Raw genomic sequence first — 13,697 nt, 5'->3', positions numbered from 1 at the left:
AGCAATTTAAACTCACAATGCCATTCTCAGCATAGTTTCGTGCGAAGTCAGACGACTATATGAGAAAAGCAAAAGCAAGCAACCAGATGCTATGTAACGATGTTGTATTGGCGAACAACTTATTGTGTTAAAAAGTGACCACAATGTCACTCGCAACAATCTGATGCAGAGTGCGTGAAACACAGCAAGCGCACATTAATATTTTCACAAACATCTAAACGACAACAATAGTAAACAGCATATAGCAACACCAATTGCACTGTATAAGCACTGGACTTTAAAGGTATAAAAGGACGTAAATCATTGGGACTAAAAAGTTCAAAAGGAAAGGTCTAATGGCGTGTTTTGAACATACTTCGAAGGAAGTTGAGTACTAAAACATAAAAACATGTTATGTGTGCGCTGTCAAGTAAGATTGCAAAGAAAGTGAAAAAAATAATAATCTACTATCCGCATTATTATGATTTTATCAGGGCTGGGCTACTTTCAACAACCGATCTTGACAAAACGCCCCCTAGACATGGATTTAGTTTTTATGTAGATGGCTCATTGTGTAAAAAAGATTACAACCTTCACATTCCACACCTGAAAACCCCCATAAAACCCTGACTAGAGGGAATCGGCCTTATGACATTTAATTTCTTGACAGAAATTACTATTTTGCAACATCCTGAATCATTTCTTAGGGCAGAGGTCATCATTATTTTTTTCCTGATTACCTGTAGGCAGAAAATGAAGATAAGCTTTACACCCAGGTTTTTGATAGCTGAATTACAAAAAATTATCCCGAAAGCAACCTGTGAATCTGTGAATTTAACCTGTGAATGGGAGTAGATTCATCCACTGATGAAAGCCTCTGCCCTTGACAGTATGCAACGATATTTGTTAGTACGCGTCCCTACTTAAGCAAAACCTAAAATGTAGACAAGGAAATCACACTTGAAACACAAGACCCTGATTTGGTTTGTCAGGGAAGTAATGCAATAAATTATGTTGACTGATCTGACAATTATGCGTTTCTGTCAGTCAACGATGTGTTGTAAATCCAGTTCTGGCAGTCGTCTTCGTGAAACAACTACAAACAAAAAAATCAACACAGTTGTAAAACGAAATTTAAATTGATGTTTCAATAACAAGCAAAACTTTCACTGTTGTCGTATAGATTGTATAGCCAGTATCACCTGGCTAAAATACACACAAAATTGTGTAATAAATAAGGCTGTGTACAAAACGAAAGATAAGATTGCTACGTGGTTCTTTGTTTTTGACAATCCGGTCCATGTAATATGCGTGGTTGCTGGTGTTTTTAAATAACTAAAACCGGATGTTAAACTGGCAATTAATTTATATATACCAGTCTGTTGTACTGTATACGTTTTTTTTACCGGATGTTAAACTGGCAATTAATTTATATATACCAGTCTGTTGTATACGTTTTTTTTAACTCATTTAATTCGATTTTACATTAAGCTGCTCTTAATAACAAACTTGATTCAATTTGAGATGTTCAACAATTAAGCTAAAATGTACAAAATATTTTCTATGGTAAACCGCGAATTAAGATAGATTTAAACCATAAAAATCTAACCCCCTTTCCTAAACTGTAAAGTCGAATACAAACTCGAATTGGACAAAATTTATTTCACCCTGCTTAAGTTGTTACCTAAAAAAAGTCGAATCCATTTCGGTTTAAAAATTGACAAACATACGACTGACCAGTTTTATCTCAATTGTTAGTCGAACAATTACTTGATTTGTTTTTAACAATTCACACATCTTTCATTATATTTTTTTATCATATTACCTTGGGTTTGTAGACAGTGCCAGTTTCCAACCGGTTTTTCGCATCTTGACGTTGACGATCTTCGAGAAACCGCTTCGCGTCTGTTGCCTCGTCAATGTTGTTGGTTTCAAGACTGACTGTTACCTTGCGCCATAACCGTCGCGACTCAGTTGGTTCTGTAAAGCAAGATCAAGCCGTGCACATAGTTCAAACGTAAATATTAAACATCAAAACTATACGGTCGTTTAATAGTGTATATCGGCAGGTAAAATTATTACACAAAAGTGCAAGCAAGGTAAATGACAGCAAACAAAAAACAAACAATACACTAAAATTTACCTTGTCTCTCCAATGATCGAACGTACTTCCGACTTTTCATTTTCTTTTTTGCGTCAAAGAAGCATTCACTTCGCTAATCAAAGCACAACGTGTTAGAGGTGGACACAATACGCATAGTTCTGTACATGTGTATCGCATTCTTTAAACACTTACCCCTGTAGAGTAGTTTGCCCACATTTGCCCATTCCATTCTCCATCAATTGTACAAAACGGCTTTTTCGCATTTGGGGCACTATAAAAACGAGGTTAGGCAAATAATAAGAAACGTTTTGAATTCAACTAATAACTTAATGAGTTGGCTAACATTTAAACTGAAAGACCAAGTATGTCTTTTAAATAGGTATTATTTGTGGAACGAAAATCAGTGCAAGTAATCATATGCATACATTGATCAAAAACTGTGTTATGTGCTAAATTTTTGTGTGTCAGCAGTACAACTTAAAACGTTTAAATAGGTTATCAAAACAAACTTTGTGAGTTGCCGGATCTACAGATGTCAAACGTAATTGACAAACAAGTTTTAATGAAAGGAGACTTACAAAACTTCCGATGTGACCCGATGAACTTTTCCTCCATAGAACGGTTTGGTGTGAAACTTAACGAATGCATTGTATCCAGTTTTTTCACATGTTACAGTACAATCTCCACCCAATTCCACCCACGGTATAGTGAGAATCGACCGACCGTAACCGTTGGGAAAGTTAACTATGTATTCCTCGTCATGCTCCAACAACCTTAAGCACCCTGTAAATAGTAACCAATCCTGTTTTAAGGCAAAAGACAACTCGACCAGATAAAAACAAAACATGAAATGAAGCTGACTGGCAAGTTATTATGTTGTACAATGATAAAGGAGCAGTTATTATACTTTTTTGGCCAAAAATCACAATAAATAAAATATGTGTTACATTTTAGATTTAAAAAAAACACACAAGTGACAGGGAATGTATTCTATTAAAGTTGTTGCATTATTGCATCATAATGTTTTTTGATTTGCATGAAATGGAAGGTTAAAAATCTACATGTTTTTGCCACATCATAGGTCAAGGCCCTGTTGCTGTATCGAAGAATTATTGCTAGTTGACAAGGATTTCCTGTTCAACTGGGGTTTAGGGTGCATTTTAAGGGACAAAAAGATGCAAGCCTTCAACAGACAACAATTTCCGCCCCATAAGTCAATTATAAAAAGACTAAAACATAATAAAGACAAACAATAAAAAGACACCAAATGGTGTATGTAGGACAATTGGGCGGCCGATTTGGTCTATCTGTCCAATTTTCCTACTTTATTTTACCTTGGCCAATGTTGTGGACACCAATAGACAGACCAAGAAACTTTGATTTGGTCCATATGTGTCCATTAAATTGAACTTTCTTGTCTTTGTGTTCTGCATAAAATGCTGATATTGGGGGATGATGTGAAACCTGTTCGGCTACGAATGCGACTTGATCTGATGATGCCCATGGAACAGGACCTTGTTCAACCTGAATAATAAGAAATGTTTTACCTAATAACCTGCTTTCTAAGCCCATTTACACCATTAAAACATAATATTACAAACAAGTTAAAATGCCACAGTCTGACAACGGTATGACAACTTGAAATAACATTGGTTTTGCAATACGTATATGTTGACAACAACCTCATGCCATGTAGTAGCCAAGCTGAATGGCTGTTTAATGACCTTTTGGCCCTAATTTTGGTAGCATGTAGTTTATTCTTTATGTCCAACAACAGAAGTATAAAACTGCTGAGGCACCCAAAGCCAAAGTTTGGGAGGATCAAGAAAACTATTAATGGTGTATATTGGGAGGAAAAATCTAGCATTACACAGAAGAAATACAAACTAAGCAAAATAAATCCCTTTGCCTATAATTGCATAGAGTCAAACAATGTAAATTGATATTTGTCAAAACGCAGGAAAAAACAAAGAGAAAGATTTAGTTACCGGTTGGGAGTCACTGGATTGATTAGGATCCGACGAAAGATCATAAAAGCACTGAAAAGTTTCTCCTAGTATTGGATTGTATGGTTTCTTAGCAACTGAGCTGTCTCGTCCAGCTGAGAATGTGCTGAGGTAAAATCGTAAAAATGCCATCATTCTTGTTTCAGGGGTTGCTTCGTCTGCCACTCTGTCAACAACAAAAATAAATAAATGCAAGATAGTTAAAAAAAATATCTTTTACTAAGGAGCATTTTAAATGTGAGTTGGGTAAGATTCCTGAAAATGTTTAAAAAGGTTGAGCTTTAAGTAGCGTATTACAAATGTGAAATTACTTGCCAATCTTAATCCATTATTGTTTAAATACAGATTAATGTTCAAGCATATCAATGCCCCTGGGGTTATAAAGTCAGCCAGTCTCTACCCATGGAGGCTGCAAACTGCTTACACAAACAAACAAGTTAACCAATTTACATGTTTGACAAGCACTTTATATGGTGTGTCAGTTTTCCAGAAGACTGTGGAAAACCTATGGAGACATTACTCTAGGGTTGGGCATTTGACCGGTCAAATAAAATCTGGTCAATTGACCAGTCAAATAGGTCAAATATCGGTCAAATACTATTCACATTATTAAATTGCAATTTTAGTTAAAAGTTGGAAGTTAATTCTTCTTCTGAAACGTAAGTAATGGAAATGAAGGTTTCAACTCATGTAAATTTGTTTGTGAAATAGGAAATGTCCAGTTTGTATTATATTACAGACTTTTCTGACTGCATTACATGCTTCATTTTATCAATGACCCCACCTGTGTGTCTGTAATTTTTATTCAATAATCACATTTGTGAACTGGATTCTCATAATATTCTATATATCAGAACACAATAAGTACTGACCTGTAACTTATCCACAAAAATCTATTCAGGGCAATTATAAGCTAAATATATAGCGACAAACAATTTTTGGATGAACTATAGAAAAAAGGACTGTAGACCTACAAGTTTGCACAGATGCTTTAAATTACTTAAATTTTTTATCTGTCAGTAAAAATGTGCAACATTTGCAAAAATGCCCAAGTATATACTAATGAACTAACTGCCATAACGTAAATCAGATCTTAATTTCAAATGAAAAGTATCTCCTAATTGTTTTGCCATTTATTTCAAATGAATAAAATACATCTATCTTGGCTTTAAAAGCACTTATTAATACAAGAGTATGTCCTAAACAGTTCTACCTGAGGGTTGTTAGATAATTTACCCTTTACAACAACCAAAAAGCAAGTCCAAGAAAATTTACCACATGTAATTTTTAAAATTAAAAATAGTATTTGACCGGTTAATTGACCGGCTTGCCAACCCTACATTACTCTAATGGTTTTGTACAAAAATCAGTTTGGCTGAAATGTTTCTTAACCAAGACAATATGATACAAAACAAAGCTTACTGCAAAAACAGATCAGGATGGGCAAGAAAGTCGGCATACATTTCCAGCAACGAACGCCTTTCCAATATGAAAGTTGGAAGCACTACCTTTGTGAGATCCATTCCGAGCTTCACCTAAATATTACAGATTAAGTTTAGTAAAAATTACAAACACAATGTACACTGGAACTTACTTGAGATAGAAGATGCATTATTACACTTTTGTGTTCCTCCACTGATTCACCTGTTTTGCAAAGTAAGGGTAAAAACCTTGGCACAATTAATAGCACAAGCACCCATAAAATTTTTCAAAAAAAAAAAAAAACTGACATGCATTTATTACTTACTATTTTAAAGCAATGTAATGAATAAACTGTAACAAGGTGATCAAAATGATAACTTTAGTAATAGATCAAAACCATCAACAGCATGTCTTAAACTGACGATCACTGTTTGCCTTTTTAACTTTAATACACTAAAATTTACATTACAGTCTATTGGTTTTACTGTAACAAGGTGTGTATGCTTGGGAGACCAGCTGATTCGGTATAATGCCTTTAATAGGCTTGGCATACTGTAAACTGTAACAAAGAACAATTCTAGCAACCCTTGACCTAATTTGGTGTTTCTGATTCTGATTTTTGTTAATTCTGGAAATTTCTAAAAGGTTATTAAATGCAGCCCCAATAGACAATGTACTCTTCAACAGTGAAAAATTTTAGATACCTATTATTTATGCAAAAAACAAAATCTTTTTGTTTTATCTTGACCAAAAATGAGAACAAAATGTAGTTAATGATCAGAAAACAAAATGAAATCAATGCGGTCCTTTTATTGTTGGGTGACCCATAACTTACCTTCTTTGTTTGCATTTGCATCTTCTTCGAACATATATAAATTTTGTTCTCCAGAAGATGAATGTTCATTTTCAGTATTGCCGTTGGTTGCTGACACAGAAATATTTGCTATGTCCACGTTTTCAGAAACAATTGGTATTTGTGCCGAGGTGCTCTGACCAGCAGGTCTGGTGGAATGTTGTTGTTCATCAGCAGAAGATTTGCTGCGACTTTGGGAATATGACGTAGAGTTACGATGTTTCAGTAATTTCACAAAAGATGGCATCATACACAAACAAATTACTGTTAAGCACTCCACATTTGTTTTTTGATCAATACAATATCATGCTTAGATATTGACAGATGTGTTTGGCAATTCATATCTATAATTCATACCACATGGTAGCTAATTAGTAAGTAATAAGGATGTTTTCACAGTCAAATATATCTAGCTATTCTGCAGCTAATATGCTGATACAGAAAACTGTATTTCAGCACCCTTGTTAACTTTTGTACAACACATACATAATTTCCATTTCATCCAAAAAATTGCTTGGCTTATCATATTATTTTGCAGAACTGAACAAATAAATATAATCTATAAAAACAAGAATAATATTTGCAATCCACTGTTAAAGTAATGTACTCATAATAATCCCTCTTATTGTCATCTACACCTGGGTGCCAGTGGCCCACATAAAGCAGAATTTTTAAGTGGTTGTTAAAGGCGCTGACCAAAGGCACATATTAGCTTTCATGACTACAACCATGACAAATGGCCACGGTTGATAATTAACTTGTTGAAATTCTATTCATAAAACTTTCAAAACTAAAAAGTAGCTCAAAAGCCCCTGTTGACTCTTCTACTGTAAAGCGTCAATTGTGTTCTTTGACAACTAACCAAGGAATGACATCATATTTAGAGCAGTGGAAAATGTTACATGAAACTAATAACTTCCTGCCAGACAGCCTCCAAACAAGCAATAGGTGATGCCATTTATTGGCCTTTACATGAATGGCAAGACTGCACTTAATGTTCAAAGTGTGAACCTGTTCTATACACATGTACAAAAAGAATAAACAAATTAAAAAAATCATAATACCATACATAAAAAACAGGCAACATTGCCTTTATGTTTACGACATAAAAAACAAACACAGGAAATTATGGTGCTTGCATTATGTACAAAATATATTTGCACGAACTAACATGCCTATCCAAAATCACCATACACAACAAAAACTCACATTTATATTTAGAATTAGGACATTGGTGGAAACTAACGATTTTGTATGTACTTGGGTGTATATTATCACCGGTAACTTTTGTTTACTCCACACATACAATTTTATCCAGGCTATTGAAACATATGTCATTCTTAACTTACTTGCTTTTAATGGACCTTAAATCCTCAGCATCATAAAATTCTCCTTCATCTTCACTACTTGAATAAGATCTGGCAGGAACTTCATTCATTGCTAAAGGATAAAATAGGAAACATGTTATGAGCTAATACTGCTATTTGTTCCCCACTTCCAAAACATATTGCTTGTGCTTGATTTTTTGGTTAATGTTGCTAACGATTATACTAAAAATTCCTGATACTTCAGCACTTGATAGGCATGTGGTTAAACTAGGGTTGGGCATTTGACCGGTCAAATAAAATCTGGTCAATTGACCGGTCAAATACTTGTCAAATAGGTCAAATATCGGTCAAATACTATTCACATTATTAAATTGCAATTTTAGTTAAAAGTTGGAAGTTTAATCTTCTTCTAAACCATAAGTAATGGAAATGAAGGTTTCAACTCATGTAAATTTGTTTGTGAAATAGGAAATGTTCAGTTTATATTATATTACAGACTTTTCCGACTGCATTGCATGCTTCATTTCATCAATGGCCCCACCTGTGTGTCTGTAATTTTCATTCAGTAATCACATTTGTGAACTGGATTCTCATAATATTCTATATACATCAGATTAAAGTCTAATTTTGACTGAGATTTAACTGCAAAACTCGCTTATCCTGCTTAAAATCGTAATTTATGCTGTTAAGCTATTGTCCATTCATGACAAAAAAGGAATATACAAAAGCTTGATATGTACGTACTTTATCCCAATAAGTACTGACCTGTAACTTATCCACAAAAATCTATTCTGGGAAATTATAAGCTAAATATATAGCTACAAACAATTTTTGAATCAACTATAGAAAAAAGGACTGTGGGCCTACAAGTTTACACAGATGGTTTAAATTACTTAGATTTTTTATCTGTCAGTAAAAATGTGCAACATTTGCAAAATGCCTAAGTAAATACCAATGAACTAACTTCCCCTCATGGACCTATCACACTCAAATTTATTAAGATAAAACGGTGCTAGAAGTGATCCATGTTTTTTAATTGCATTGGAAACCTTGCAAAGTTTGCCATAACGTAAATCAAATCTTAATTTCAAATGAAAAGTATATCCTAATTGTTATGGGATTTTTTTCAAATGAACAAAACACATCTACATTAGCTTAAAAATCACTTATTAATACAAGAGTATGCCCTAAACTGTTCTACCTGAGGGTTATTAGAAATAAATTACCCTTTTCAACAACCAAAAAGCAAGTCCAAGAAAATTTACCACATTTTATTTTTGAAATTAAAAATAGTATTTGACCGGTTAAATAAAGTGCTGTCAATTGACCGGTCAATTGACCGTATTTGACCGGTCAATTGACCGGCTTGCCAACCCTAGGTTAAACCCCATTTGAATTTATTGCATGCTTTTTTAGCTCCAGAATTTGTTTGTATATACTTTAATGATGGTAGTTTAAAATGCATGCAAACAGATTTATGTGAGTATTCAATCTGCAATTGTATATGCCGATTTTGCTGGTGAATGAAACAGTGCAGCATTAAGTTGTTCGTTTACATTTTAACACTGACATTTCAAATCATTTTCTAATTAACTGCCATGTGTATGCATGTTAATTGATAGGTTTCTTTAATACTATTGTTTACTATTTAAGACAATTATAAAACTAAGTAAAATGTTAACAAAAAAATCATTAGGCAAAAAGACAAAATATACCCAAACTTTATTTACTTCACCAAAGGTATGATCTACATTCTACAAGGTAATGATTTTTTTTATACTGGTAAGAAATAAAACACAAAAGTTTGGCATTATTACTTTGAATAGTACTTGGTGGAGGTGTAAGGTGTGAATCTACTTCACCAACATCATTTGATTTAACATGCTGTGCTTCAATAATTTTGCTATGGACCTCCGACAATTCTTCACTGTCTGGAATGACATCTTCCCCATTAGTTAATGACACATCAGTCACTGCACAGGCTTGTACTAAACACAGTAATGTAAGGATTTGAGATATAATTTTCAATATTTTAATCCACTTTTAATTTGTCAACCTTAAACAAGGTAGTATATGAATCATAACATGCCAAGCCCATTGAAGGTGTCATACCAAATCAGCCAGTCACCAAGCATGGTTTAGATATAAATGTGCCATGATTGCTGGTTTGCATGAATGCTTCAGGGTCATGAATTTATATTAATCTTATCTGAAGGTAGTATGTGGGTACAATTTAAGCTCATTGTCCCCCCAAAAAAAATTAGAAACCATTCACCTATAGTTTTGGGGTATTTACTATGAAAACATGCTGTCTGTAATTTTAGGGCAAAGTTTATCAAAATATTTGCATTTTCTTGCATTCTGATATTGTGCTAGGCTGAAATGATTCCAATTTCTATGCAAACATTTATAAATGTAACACACCATCACCATTCCCTTGCTCTGGTTGAGGTTCTTCATTGTGGTTGAAGGAAGTAGCACCTTTGGGTAATTCTGAACTTGGCAGAGGTTCGACATTTGCACCAGTGATTAGACTGTCACTTGGTTTTAGATGTAAGGGAGCATTGCTTGAAACATTCACAGTGACTGCAGTCTAAATGCATGTACATGTGTACAGTAGAGGATTGTTAGATATGTACGCAATAAATTTGGGACACTCAATGGTAAGCTGATCTTCAAGAAGTAATACTTCAACACTAGTTAAACCTAAGTTTTCAGTATCAGGTCAGATAACAAATATTTTGATTGTACAATACCTTGGCTATTTGCAACAAAACAATTGACTTCTTTACAGCTTCTACCATTTCCTGCAAAAGTAAATCAACATTAGGAAAAAATATGCACAAGAGTAAGTAAATCATACCTGGGCTGTCATAAGAATACCCTCCATATTCTACAAATAAAAACAAAACTGCCATTAACTTCTGTATATACAACAACTTCAGTAAATCTAGTGCAACTAGAGTACCTGCTTTTCAGTTGAACTTTCCAGTGCATCAATTTTATTCTCAACTCCCTAAGAAAACATTTAAAAGGTGATTTGAACTGTCATTGAAAGTTTAGTTTAAGTATCAACATACAATGCCCAAACATTCTAAGTCAGGTTTGGTACATCACTGGTGTCAAGGTTAGTGATGGGACGAGTACTCGGTATCGATTGTGTCGAACAATTTCAGTGGTATCGATACTCATCCTCGGTATCGAAATATTTTGTCTCAGTGTTCGATACCAACGCTCGATTTACACCATAGGAATGCGGGAAACTTTTTGCCAATATTTGCTTCGGACAGCACAAAATCGGGAAAAAGTTCCGCCAGGTTGCGAATATTTTTTTCGCTATCGTGAGGAGATAACATTTTTTTGCATGTGTTTGATGTCGCCTGTACCCCGGCCATGGCAGATAATTTAGCCAGTGATATACAACACTATACTTAAGTACTCGGTAATCGTACCCGGTACTTGGTATCGAAGGTATTTTTATGTGGTACTCGTACTCGGTATCGGTACTCGCTTCAAAACCTGGTATCGTCCCATCACTAGTCAAGGTTATTTCATGACTGACAAAAAGTGGTGAAACAGAGATAATATAATAAACAGAATAGTAATACGGGTTGTTTTTAACAGAACTGCATTTTTTATGACACCTACTTTTATATTTTCCAAAAGTAGCTGTAGATATGCATCAGCTTCAGCCAACCTTCTGTCAAACTCGTCTAGAGCAGTGTTTGACATGGTTTCAACCTTGTGTAAAAATATATACCTCATGTAATATATGTTGTAATGTTAGAAACAATTGTAAGAAACAGATAAGCTATTTACATACCTGCCGATGACTATGTCTTAAAATGGTGTCTTCTAAAGCACCAGCCCACTGTTTTCGCTCCTCTGCATCTCTTGCTAAAAGTATGTGTATGGTTAATAACTTTTTAATAACTTATGGTTAAAGTACAATATTGTTCCCATGCATGTGGAGTACTATTATAAAACAAAGCTTTACAGTACAAAAGGTAGTTGTGTCTCAATGCTGGTGACCACCAGTGTAAATGTAGGTAATTGATCACCATTTTACCTTGGAAATGAAAAACTTTTTGATCGACTGTGATAGTAAAAGTCGAGTCATCTTCATCATCAATTCCAATGATTGCATCCCGAAGACGAACGCAGCCACGACGCGATCCACGCTTCATTTTGTCTTTTGACTAAGCATTCATTTGCAAAATCAGTCATAACAAAGGCTTTACATTGCTGTTTTTTTAAATGGTAAAAGGAATCCCAACTACACAGCATTTAAAAAGCCTACCCTCTTTTGACCTTAATAAGTGCAACTCCACAACCAAATTTATAATTTGAGAAAACTTATATAATTGACACAGTTAAATAAATTGACATAGTTATTAAACTATATGTATTGATTCAATAATTTTTAAAAAGTCCATATGGGAGAAAAACAGACAATAATACTCACTGTATAGTATGACAATAATCCAGTGTTGTCATCAAGGACAAACCATCTGTATTGCCACCCTTTCATAACATTTGTCCATTTGCTCAAAGGTCCTTCCATATATGCAGCCATTTTGCACAGCGCAAACAAACTTAAAATTATTTTGGTTTAGCCTGTCAATTCTACCACCTGATCACATGCAAAGCTTGTTATGTTCATGTTAGTGGGGAGTATCTTATTTCTTATTGATGAAAATTGCGCACTCATGACATTGACACGTCCAGTGTGTGCCTTCGTGAGGTCATAAAGTCCCGGTCGCAAAATACAAGACGCTAATCAAAAACGCTGATAAACAATTCACATTTCGAACATCCCATCGGCTAATACATCAAAAACTGAGACAAAAATGTGTGCCAGTTTTGCTTTAACATAACAATGCAATTTTAAATTTTTCATGTTCTCCAAAAGTCTTAATTATCACGTGACCAAAATTTAAAAGCCGACCAATTCAATCATAAATACTCTGTGTCAGGACTCATGCCAGGGGTCTCAAACTCAAACAAGTTTGAGGGCCAAAAACAAACTTTTAGGTACGTCGCGGGTTTTGTGACAACAAACGTATTACAATTACATGATGAAAAAAGTAAGATGTCCATTAATGTATTAACCACATTAAAAAAATAAGTAACAAACATATATAAAATGTGGCAAAATGAAGGAGCCAACTGTGCTTTATTGCTTTGTGTGGAAAAGGAAACAATGGCATACAATGACGCAAAAATGTGAAAAACATTACGCACCAATCGCAATTGCTGATTCTAAAGATTTCTATCATCCAATTAAAACGTTGCATATACCACTAATAGAGAATGATTATATCATGTAAATGTAAACTCACTGGTCTGACACGGTATTCCGCCTCAGTAAAACAACTTCTAAAAGTTACTTCGCGGGCCGCGCAAAAACCCTTGGAGGGCCGTGTTTGAGACCCCTGAACTATGTAGTATCTATGATTCAATGGCGATGTGTAGTATTTTGTAGTTCGTCGACTTGTAGCCAAATAAAAAAGTGCATTATGTGACAAGTGACAACAAATTTTGGACCAAAAATGTTAAAATGACTATAATTTCATTTTTTAATCCAAGTTATCAATTGTCTCGCAACTCGCGACCCAATGAACAAGACGTACAATTATCTTCAAGTTATTTGATCTTGCGAGATTTTTTACGCTTGGTGCTTTAACTTCAATAAAACACTTCTCACCGTACGACAAAGTAGAATTATTTCTTTGTCGCATTCATTCTTATCTCAGCATTCAATACGTTTTAAAACTAACCATGATGTCAGAAACGAGCATTGGTCAAAACATTGGAACTATGACGTTGTCGAGCATTGGTATAAAAACATTGTGTAAAAGCAAAACAACGTAAAGAGTAAAAAAGACATAGATTATAATCAAAATTGAACATATATCCAACCTCTCAGTTTAAGTTTAATGTACTTATGCAAACCAGAACCTTCACAGTGGTAAAACTGACAGTCAGCTAAAACGGTCCGGGAT

The 13,697-nt window shown here is 34.4% G+C and overlaps 1 protein-coding gene across 5 annotated transcripts; it reads right to left on the bottom strand.

The window, feature by feature from the left end:
* Positions 1-87: 87 nt before the first annotated feature.
* Positions 88-12,408, bottom strand: LOC145222085 (oxysterol-binding protein-related protein 9-like). Of its 5 annotated transcripts, none has more exons than XM_080088099.1 (20): positions 12,158-12,408; positions 11,762-11,891; positions 11,516-11,589; positions 11,341-11,433; positions 10,661-10,708; positions 10,556-10,585; positions 10,449-10,499; positions 10,117-10,285; positions 9,510-9,680; positions 7,714-7,804; positions 6,347-6,555; positions 5,684-5,733; positions 5,512-5,624; positions 4,072-4,255; positions 3,418-3,607; positions 2,662-2,866; positions 2,276-2,354; positions 2,123-2,195; positions 1,805-1,959; positions 88-1,075 (listed from the first exon to the last, which is right to left on the bottom strand). In XM_080088099.1, exons 1-20 carry the CDS (start codon positions 12,266-12,268, stop codon positions 1,010-1,012), a joined length of 2,292 nt encoding a protein of 763 aa, XP_079944225.1. In that variant the 5' UTR covers positions 12,269-12,408; the 3' UTR covers positions 88-1,009. The 5 variants fall into 5 exon arrangements, with proteins under 5 accessions (XP_079944225.1, XP_079944227.1, XP_079944226.1 ...); XM_080088101.1 differs by having other exon boundaries at positions 9,510-9,623; positions 12,158-12,360; XM_080088100.1 differs by having other exon boundaries at positions 10,123-10,285; positions 12,158-12,360.
* Positions 12,409-13,697: the final 1,289 nt, after the last annotated feature.

Source organism: Phallusia mammillata, chromosome 4 (genome assembly GCF_965637545.1).
Source record: "Phallusia mammillata chromosome 4, kaPhaMamm4.hap1.1, whole genome shotgun sequence".
Classification (NCBI taxonomy): Eukaryota; Metazoa; Chordata; class Ascidiacea; order Phlebobranchia; family Ascidiidae; genus Phallusia; species Phallusia mammillata.
The sequence above is the reverse complement of the archived record's forward strand: the minus strand, read 5'-3'. Positions and strand labels throughout refer to the sequence as shown.

What these genes read in the sequence shown, in the direction of transcription:
- LOC145222085 (XM_080088099.1), bottom strand. Translation starts at nt 12,268, where the DNA reads ATGGCTGCATATATGGAAGGACCTTTGAGCAAATGGACAAATGTTATG. An exon ending in AAAAGTTTTTCATTTCCAAG is followed by an intron (nt 11,590 to 11,761) that starts GTAAAATGGTGA and finishes ACATACTTTTAG; the next exon opens with CAAGAGATGCAGAGGAGCGA. An exon ending in TCCACCAAGTACTATTCAAA is followed by an intron (nt 7,805 to 9,509) that starts GTAATAATGCCA and finishes TTTATCCTTTAG; the next exon opens with CAATGAATGAAGTTCCTGCC.